Source organism: Podarcis melisellensis, assembly GCF_964234715.1.
Source record: "Podarcis melisellensis genome assembly, chromosome: 2".
Classification (NCBI taxonomy): Eukaryota; Metazoa; Chordata; class Lepidosauria; order Squamata; family Lacertidae; genus Podarcis; species Podarcis melisellensis.
Window position 1 is genome coordinate 86,416,846 of NC_138529.1, and position 9,825 is coordinate 86,426,670.

The window sequence follows — 9,825 nt, forward strand, 5'->3', positions numbered from 1 at the left end:
GAGATGTATAACGGGAGGTACAAGCTTCTGACTCCTCCCAGGGGGAGGAATAGCAATGACTTTTCCCCATCCATCATCACCAACTAATCAGTACAGTATGTGCATCTGTTTCCTGCTTCTTGTGTTGATTGAATTCTCAAATTAAGAAATAATAATTAAGTGAACAAGTGAATAATTAAGTGAACAAGCCGTAGCTTGCATGTTCTAAAGTTCTTCCATTTCTCCATAGACCTTAGCAGTTAATAAGCGATGTTTGCAGAGGTACATGTATCTCATTGTAGGCTAGCTTTTTGTACCTCTTACCTTTGTACGTGGTGCCTTAAACCAGTCTGAAGCATTGATTGCAATATTGGTGGAATCAACTTGACTCACATTTGCTGAATCAGTTACAGGATTCCTGTGCCCCCAAACACGAGAAACCTCTTAAGATTATTACTCATCTGCATTCATGAGATTTATGCAACACTTCCTTTTGAGTGGAAGATCTTCTGATCTTTCTCCCTTTACTTGTGACACTGGGGTAGTTCTGGGTGGGTCAGGTGATGAAATTGATCTCATGTCTTGATATCCCTGACAATGACTTTGTCAACTGAGAGCAGCAAGCATTAAATCAGGCCTGCAAAACTGGAGACCCAGCAAGCTGGACACAACACACCAGCTTTCCCTTTTGTGGCATGCAGGTGCTTAACAACTTCCATAGTTTGTATAGTCCCAGGTGTGGTGCCAAACAAGTTGATTAAGGCACACATGATAGGTCTGCAAGTTGCATATGCCTGCCATTTAAAAAGAGAGTCAATGTCATTTTGTGGTGAGAGTGTTGGACTCTCAGAGTTCAAATCTCGATGAAACTCATTGAGTAAACTTGTGTTAGTCACCTACTCTCAGCCTAAGCTACCATATAGGGTTTCTGAGATGAAAAAGCAAGAAAATGTATGCCACCCTGATTTCCTTGGGGCAAGGGTGGGATAAACAGGGCCTCCTCTGCAGGGGCTCCCTATTTGTGGAATGCTCTCCCCAGGCACGCTTGCCTGGTGTCTTCATTACATATCTTCAGACACCAAGTGAAAACAGTCTTATTCTCCAAGGCCTTTGATTAAGTAAACAATCTATGATTTTTTAAACGGTGTGTGTGTATTAGTTTGTTTGTTTGCTTGCTTGTTTGTTATACACAAAAGGCAGCGTATTTTTTTTAATACTGTAAACCATCTTGGATGAAGAGCAGTATATAAATTTAATAAACAAAAATAAAAATGTAGTAAATAATAATTGCAACTAGTAATAGGGAAGTGGAACTTGTCATGAAGAAGTAATTGAGTCATTAAATCCAATTTATTTCATAAAATGGTTTTGGCATGTATTATACATACACAGTCTAAAATAGCTTAATCCTTTTTTTGTGGTTAGCCCTCAGAAACTTTACTTTCCTCCTCCGGACATGTGTGTATATATGGGCCTCAAAGCAATGGAGTGAGTAATTGGTTAACCAGGAGGAATTCACAACTGACACCAGATGGGCAGACATTTGCAACATTGGCTTAAGATTAAAAAAGAGAAGAAATTCAAACTTTCTATTAAAAATGTGCATAAGAGGTGGTGCAGAATACCTACATGTGTTTATTGACACAAACTTCTTTCATTTCTCCTGCCAGTCCCACTTTCGAAGATCCAAAGAAGGTCTCTGTCCCTGCCTTGGAAAGGTTTGTGTTTTTAAATGGTGGGATTTGGGGCTATGATAATAAAAACCAAGCCCGACATCAGAACCTGGCATGGTGGGGCAAATGCTGGGGTGACTGATGCTAGGAGCATTTTATTGTTAATCATTTTGTCAAGTTGCAAGGGTTCAGCACTCAGAGGAGAAGGGCAGGCCTGGCACAGCTGCAATGACTGCCATCCGCCACCCTCAATGCCACTGGGTCCCATGCAAAGCTATGCTGGCTGTGAAGCTATACAGGGAGCCAGAGGTATTTTGGGGAAAGAAGATGGTGGCCACTAAATGCTGCACCTGGCACCTAAAAGCAAGTTGTGTCAACACTGCTCCCTCCCCAAAGCACCCCCTTTCAAGACTGGCACACCTTTTCTTGTTTTTAAAAACCTGGTATTAAGAGAAGGACTGGGAGGCTGGGAGGCTTCAGCACCCTCTTCCTGTTACTGGTCATCCCTAGTATCCAGTAAAATCACAACCTTTGCTCAAATAATTATTGATCTGACAGTTTCCATTTCCCTTTTTGGTCCTTTCTTTGCTGCTTTCCCACATGGAAACAAGATAAAGCTGCAATAACCACAGAACAGAGCTAGTGTTAGCATACCATTACCCCCCCCCCCGCGCCAATGTATTTACGTTACTTTTGTCACTGTTTGGAAGCACCCAGGGTGATCATCTGACTAACTGATTTCCTGCCATCGTATCTCAGTGCCCAGTTTTTGTCCAACTTATGGTGAATTCACATTTTGAGCAATTTAGCCAATGGCTAACTTGCTCAGAGTTCCTGCTGTTGAGCGACAGGCTGATATGACAGGGGGCAATAATCCATGATGGCTTCCTGAATCAGGAAGTGGGAAACTGTTACTTATGTGGATGTCATAACTTGTGAGCTAATCCCTTGTTAATTGCTCACTGTCAGAGAGATTTCTAAGTTTGTAGATTCTCATAGCTCTATATGATGATTATTGGCTGGTGTGTTTTTTTTATGGGGGGACAGTTATACCAACCCAGGATACGCTTATAAGCAAACTCCTAACAAGGATGCCAAGTTAATGGGCTCATTTCCTCGACTAAACTGTACCTGACTGCTTTGACAGCTTTACAGTTTATCGTTAGGACACATCTGAAATTCTCAGCTTGTCAGGAGCATGCTAATTTCATTTAGGCTATGCTAATTCCACCCCTGTAGCCATTTCACTTTACCTGGTAAAAGGTGAGGTTTGTTGAGATTCTGCAGAAGAGTAATCCTCAATGACAGAATGGGAGTGAGAGTATGGAGTCTTTCCCGTGTCTTTTTCCTGTGATGCAGTAACTGTTTTACGCTGGGGCATGTCTGTAAAACACTAGAGGCAATTAAAGCATCCTTTGAAGGTACAAAAGGATTGAATGAGAGACCACATAGTGTGGCAGCTGCCATGTTGCACTTAGACCAGGGACACCCACATTCAAGTCCCCGATCAGGCATGAAGTTTAGTTGGGCCTGTCACTGTCTCTCTACAGGCTTTGGAATCTACCTTTAAAAACAAAACCCAGAATCTAAAGCTCTACCTGTCCCATCTTAGTATAATCTGCTTTGTATTTTTTCCCCAAAATTAAAATGTAGTACATAAACAGTGGCAGATCTTGGGGTCTCAAATTTCAGCGGTGCCCTGTCCAACACCAAAGTTCAGCGTCCTTCTCGTATTCTATTCTAAAGCATAGTTGTGGCGTCCCCGGCAGTGCCTCTGAGGCGCACGGTGTGACTGAACCAGTCACACTCCTCTAAATCCGCCTCTGACATAAATAAAATTGATGCAGAGAGTCTAAAAGGCCACTTCCCATTACTAGGACATGGGTTTGGTGCTGAATGTACCCATCAGGTCATGTTTAAAAACTTGAAGATGCTGACTTTAGCCTGATATGCAAAGCAATTATGATGCTCTAAACCAGACATGGGAACCTTGCAGCCTCCCAAAAGCTGTTGGATTCCAACCCCCTTCAGCCACAACTAATACTGCCAACAGTCAGGCCTGAAGGGATCTTTGGTCAAAAATATCTGGAGGCAGGTTTCCTGTGCTTCTTTTGGAGGAAGCAAGCTTAATATCAGAGCACATTCTCTGTATATATGAAGGCTCACATTCAGTCCCTGAAATTTCCAGTTAAAAGATCTCAGCCTGAGAAACGCTGCCTGTGATACTTGCCACCAGAATTGATGTTGGTGGTTTAAATAAACATTAGAGTTTGATTCAGCATAGGTTAGCTCATTACATTCTCTTACATCTGCCAAGGCTGCAATCCCCACACATTTACTTGGGAGTAAGTCCCATTGATTGCAATGGGACTTACTTCAGAGTAAACATGGTTAGGATGTGAGATATTCTAAAATAAGAGCATGGGAGTCACAGGTTAATGTATGGGACTGAGCCTAAATTTGCAGAATTTCTTCTGAATTGGATGTCTTACTAGAGTTATTTAAAGACTTATATACCACAGCCTAGCAAAAACCGTATTATGCATCCTTAATAAATTATGCAAATTAAATTTACATATACTGTATATACTTTGCATAATGTATTCTGCTTTCAAGACAGGTTTCCTTTTTTCTTTACAAGACGGCTGTCAGAGTGCAAACAGGAAAGAATAATATGAAGTAGAGTAGAGCAGGGGGACGACGACTGCAGAATAGTGCAGCTATGGGCTTCAGGGCATTATTATTTTACTTGCTTGTTAACAGAAATCCAACCCACTGAGGTTCCATTGTTTTAACCTTCACCAATCATTGCTTGCACATTTCTGTTCTTTCTCTGCCAGGAACTTACTTTTTAAAAGATCAGTTTGATTGGTTGTAGTCAGCTAGTCCACCTCAGAGTAGACCCACTGAAATTTTTGAACCTATAATGCTTCAGCTGTATGGTGTGAATGTGACCTTAGTCGTGTCCATTAACTTCAATGTGTCTACTCTTGAGTAGGACTAGTATTGCATACTACCCGATATCCTCAAGATGCCAAATTATGTTCTATATTCCATACCTGAATGAAGTGTTGGCAGACATGATAAATATGCAGGATTCTGGTTTGTAATGCTGCTGCAACAAGTTTTTGGCTAAAAACACATTGGGTCTGCTGTATTAATGCTCTTTTATCAGTCTCTTACCATTAACACAGCTGCATTAGAACAGAACCTTTGCACAGTGATGGAATGATCACACAGTGAAGCGCATGTGAATTCACCATAGTGGCATTCGGAACATGCTGCCAGATTGATATATTATATTGCCTTGAAATAGAAACCAGAGTTCACAAGCTTATCATGAATGTTGCAACATGACGCTTAACACCTAACACCACCTGCAAGATGATTATGGTTCCCATTGTGTGTGGTTTTCAGTTGGCCTTATGATACAACTCACACTGCAAACTTCTCCCTTTCTTTTCCCCTCTATATAGTTTTTATAGTGAGCCTTTGCCTCTGGAAGAGCCCGTTCGCGAGCAGCAGAAAGAGACAGAGAAGTCAAAACGTGGAAAGAAAAAATCAAAGAAATAGCATACTGAGACTGGAAATATTTTTTATTGTTGTTGACATTGTGTATATAGAGATATATAGTATCACACACACTTAATGTACCCATATAGATGCAGCTAACTATATTTTATTCATTATGAAGAAAGAGCCCACAATGGCAGCCTTGGTTTCTTTCATTCCATATAGAAGGTTGCTTTTCTAAAACATATGGAAATCACTTCTCCAAACATGCAGTGAGAGTTCTTGTAGTAATCATTTGCATCAAATGTCTGGTTTCCCGGGGTACCAAAGTCCTAACATTTTGAAATGGAAGCAAAGTCAGAGTGGTATCATCCAAATTTGGAATATGTAAGACAGGAGGGCGGGTTCCTCAGGATGACAAGGGAATGGAGAAGATGAGCCAAAACCAGGAAAGTGAGATATCAGTTTTAATGTTAGCTAGAAGTGAATTTACCTTCTTAGTTTTCCATTTACATGTGAGGAACAAGGAACTACAATAGTGTGGACTTGGCCCAGCTAAAATTTAGGGTCCGGTATTCATTTTCACAAGAAGATATCAGTGTTAGTATCCTCCCCCACATGCTATTCTGCTGTGTGCCATGAGGGTCCCTCTCCTCCCCCCCCCCAAGCATTCAGACATGAGCTCCCCTCCACCACCTTCCCTGTCACAGCCTAAAATGTTACAATTTAGGGGGAAAAATATCACTCAATTCTGCTCTGAATGTTCCACATGCCTGTGGCTCTCGGATGGCAAATGAGAATAAGCTGTGCCAATTTCACATTAGAGCCAACACTGCTTCATTCGAGAAACGACAGAAGGATTCCTGTGGAAACACAACAGCATGGAGTAGAATTGTCATATGTCTGTAAACTTCTCAGTTGCCTATCACCTCTTTCCTGCATTATATTAAAACTAACATGTTTATCAAGTGGGTGGAAGCATCATTGGGAGGCCAGAGCTTCTGAAAACCCTTGAGAGTCATGAGTGAGACTAGGTCAGGTGCCTTTCAGCCTGGAGCTGCAACCATAGAATCATAGAATTGTAGAGTTGGAAGGGACCCAAAATGGTCATTAGTCCAGCCCCAGAAATGCATTAACCACACCTGAAGAATCCCTGAAAGATGCCCATCCAGCCTCTGTTTATAAACCTCCAATGAAGGAGCGACCACCACCTTCTGATGCAGTCTGTTCCACTGTCAAACAATTACCACCACCAGAAAGCTCTTCCTAATCTTGGAATCGTATTGGCTACACCAGACCTTCAATAACTGGTAGTAGTTCTCCAAACTGAGTGAATGAACAGTAAAATGGCAAATGCAATTCAATGAAAACAAGTATAAAGTGATGCATGTTGGATCAAGAAATCTTAATTTCACATCACATTCATGGGGTCTGCACTAGAGGGAACAGACCAGGAGTGAGGCCTTGGGGTCATAGTAGATCACTCAATGAAGATGCTGATGTAGTTTGTGGCTGCCATGAAAAAGTCACATTATAGGTTGGGGTCTTTAGGAAAGGAACTGAAAATAGTACTGTGTACAGTTCTGATAGCCTATGAAGAAAGGTTGCATTGGCTGAGACTTTTTAGTTTAGAGAAAAGGTGAGTAAGAGGTGACACGACCGAAGTTTATTAAATTATGCATGGTGTGAAGAAAGTGGATAGAGAAAGGTTTTCTCATAACACTACAACTCATGGATATCCAATGAAGCTGAATGTTTGAAGATGTAGGACACTTAAAAGCCTTCTTCACACAGTGCATAGTCAGACTATGGAACTCATTCTCCCAGGAGGCAGTCATGGCCACTGACGCCGAGGGCTTTAAAAGAGGATTAGACAAATTTATGGAGGAGAGGGCTATCAAAGGCTATGTCAGGGACTGGACAGAGGAAGAATGGTGGAGACCGCCTTCCCATGGAGCAGCAGGCTGACACTAGAAAGCATTCCAGAGCCCCCCTCCCAGAACCTGGCGAGCCTTAAAAGTAGGAGAGAAAAGGACTCAGAAGCAAAAGGCCTTCAGTGCCACCTGTAGAATAGATGGTGAATGAGGAAGTGGGAGAGAAGGGTGGAGATTTACCTGAGGCAACACCATTATTCCAAGAGGCTGCATTCCCAAGCCTCTCTCTGTAAATATTTAATAAAAGCAGATGGTAAGGACTTTTCCTTGTCTTAACCGTTCCTGGCACCCTGCTGTGGGGGTTGGTTTCCCCGAGGCCTGGCAGGCTACTAGCTATGATGACTTCAAAGTTGGAGGCAACAATGCTTCCAAATACTTGTTGCTGGAAACCACGGGAGAGGAGAGTGCTCATGTTCTGCTTCCAGGTTTTGCACAGGCATCTGGTTGGCCACTGTGAGAACAGGGTGCTGGACTAGATGGACCTTTGGCCAGATCCAGCAGGCTGCTCTTATGTAGGAAGTGCATACACAGAATGCCAGCTATGACTATAAAACCTCTTCTAGGTTAAATGTACATACAATTTCTTCTCTACACACCGCCTCATGTCAAAAACACTGCCACATGACACAAATAGCACCCCAGATGCTTTCACATAAGCCTTATGTGAAAATGTCCTTAAAATCCACAGAAGGCATGTACAGTCATACCTCTTCTTACGAACGCTTCATGTTGCGTTTTTTCAGGTTAAGAACATGGCAAACCCAGAAGTGTTTACTTCCGGGTTTTGCCGCACACACAGAAGTGTACTGCGCGGTTCACGCTTGCGCAGAAGCCCTCTATCGCGCTTCGCAAATGCAGAGAAGCGCCACTCTGGTTACGGACTTTTCAGGGTGCAAGCGGCACCCCAGAACAGATCCTGTCCGCAACCAGAGGTACCACTGTATAAGGTAAAGGTAAAGGTACCCCTGCCCGTGAGGGCCAGTCTTGACAGACTCTGGGGTTGTGCGCCCATCTCACTTAAGAGGCCAGGGGCCAGCGCTGTCCGGAGACACTTCCGGGTCACGTGGCCAGCGTGACAAAGCTGCATCTGGCGAGCCAGAGCCGCACACGGAAACGCCGTTTACCTTCCCGCTGGTAAGCGGTCCCTATTTATCTACTTGCACCCGGAGGTGCTTTCGAACTGCTAGGTTGGCAGGCGCTGGGACCGAGCAGCGGGAGCGCACCCCGCCGCAGGGATTCGAACTGCCGACCTTTCGATCGGCAAGTCCTAGGCACTGAGGCTTTAACCCACAGCGCCACCTGCGTCCCACTGTATAGGCTTATCCAAATCCTCAAAGAGAAGAAAGTGAAAGGTCAGCTTCTCAGCCTGTGGAGACATAATGTATATGCAGGAGGTTGCTCAAAGAATCAGTCACAGCTAACGCCTTAGGAAGACCGTTCTGTTACCAAGTCAAAATGTTCTTTAAAGTAGAGTGAGTCATGACCTCATATCAACAATTTATTGATTTTTTGGACCACTGAAGTTCCAGATCTAACGGTGAACTTACTGGGGTAACCAGAAAGGAATAGGACTTCTTTAGAATCTTATGAGTCCAAATGTTGCCATTCAGATCACCTAACAGAAAAGTTTAAATTTCGATTCCAAGGGAAAGGTAGAAATTTCTTGCCCATCCTTCACTCTAAGGTCCCATGTTAAAACAATAGACTATTGAATGATAGAGGATAAAAACAGAGGAAACCATTCCAACAATAAAACAAAACCAATCAAAATGGAACTATAAATTCCATATAAATCTGTTGTATTTATTTTGATATATATTCAGAAAGAAGGGTTGCAATCCTTTTGAAAGATTCATTTATTCAAAAATTTAACAAAAGTAATGGGAGGAAATAAATGAAACATGATATAGAGGAAAATAAATACAATATAAATAATACTAATAGTAACAAAAAATCACCAGCAATTCACATTATGGATACCAGAAGTTTAAGGGTGTATCCATCAGTACATGTATTATAAGTTACATTTATTGGTTAACACAAGCCGTCCAGTAATCCAGTAGGTATTCTCATGAAATTAAGATGTAGCCAGGGCAGTGAGGTCTTCAGACTGTTGTATAATAGACAGTGGGTGTTTATCCTTCCAGGCTCAAAGTCTTTTAGCCAGTGCTTTTTTTAAAAAAAAGATGTTTGGGGTACTCTCATTTTGACTCAAGAAAATCACTATTTTATAGTTCAAATTGGGAAAATTAAATACAGTAAATGGACAAAAGTACAAAGATTCACAAAATGTTTAGGGGTACGTGTACCCCTCCGTACCCTCCAGAAAAAAGCACTGCTTTTAGCAACAATAAAGGCTCTTTATCGAACCAAAGGATCAAAATTCCCTTTGGTTGCAAGCACAGAGGTACCTCGGGCTAAGTACTTAATTCGTTCCGGAGGTCTGTTCTTAACCTGAAATTATTCTTAACCTGAAGCACCACTTTAGCTAATGGGGCCTCCTGCTGCTGCCACACCGCCGGAGTACGATATCTGTTCTCATCCTGAAGCAAAGTTCTTACCCTGAAGCATTATTTCTGGGTTAGCGGAGTCTGTAACCTGAAGCGTATGTAACTTGAAGCGTATGTAATCAAAGGTACCACTGTACCTAAGAACATAAGACGAACCTGGTGGATGAGGCCAATGACCCGTCTAGTCCAGCATCCTATTGTCACAGTGGCCAAAGA

General features: G+C 42.4%; 1 protein-coding gene across 8 annotated transcripts in view; it reads left to right on the top strand.

Annotated features, from left to right (window-relative positions):
• The window catches only part of LOC309364425 (uncharacterized protein C3orf20 homolog), a 51,394-nt gene extending 46,032 nt beyond the window's left edge, over positions 1–5,362 (top strand). For all 8 annotated transcript variants that reach the window (XM_081901677.1, XM_081901678.1, XM_081901672.1 and 5 more), the window contains 2 exons: positions 1,650–1,697; positions 5,129–5,362. In XM_081901677.1, the coding sequence (XP_081757803.1) occupies positions 1,650–1,697; positions 5,129–5,225 (145 nt within the window). In that variant the 3' untranslated portion in view covers positions 5,226–5,362. The remainder of the gene's footprint in view (positions 1–1,649; positions 1,698–5,128) is intronic.
• Positions 5,363–9,825: the final 4,463 nt, after the last annotated feature.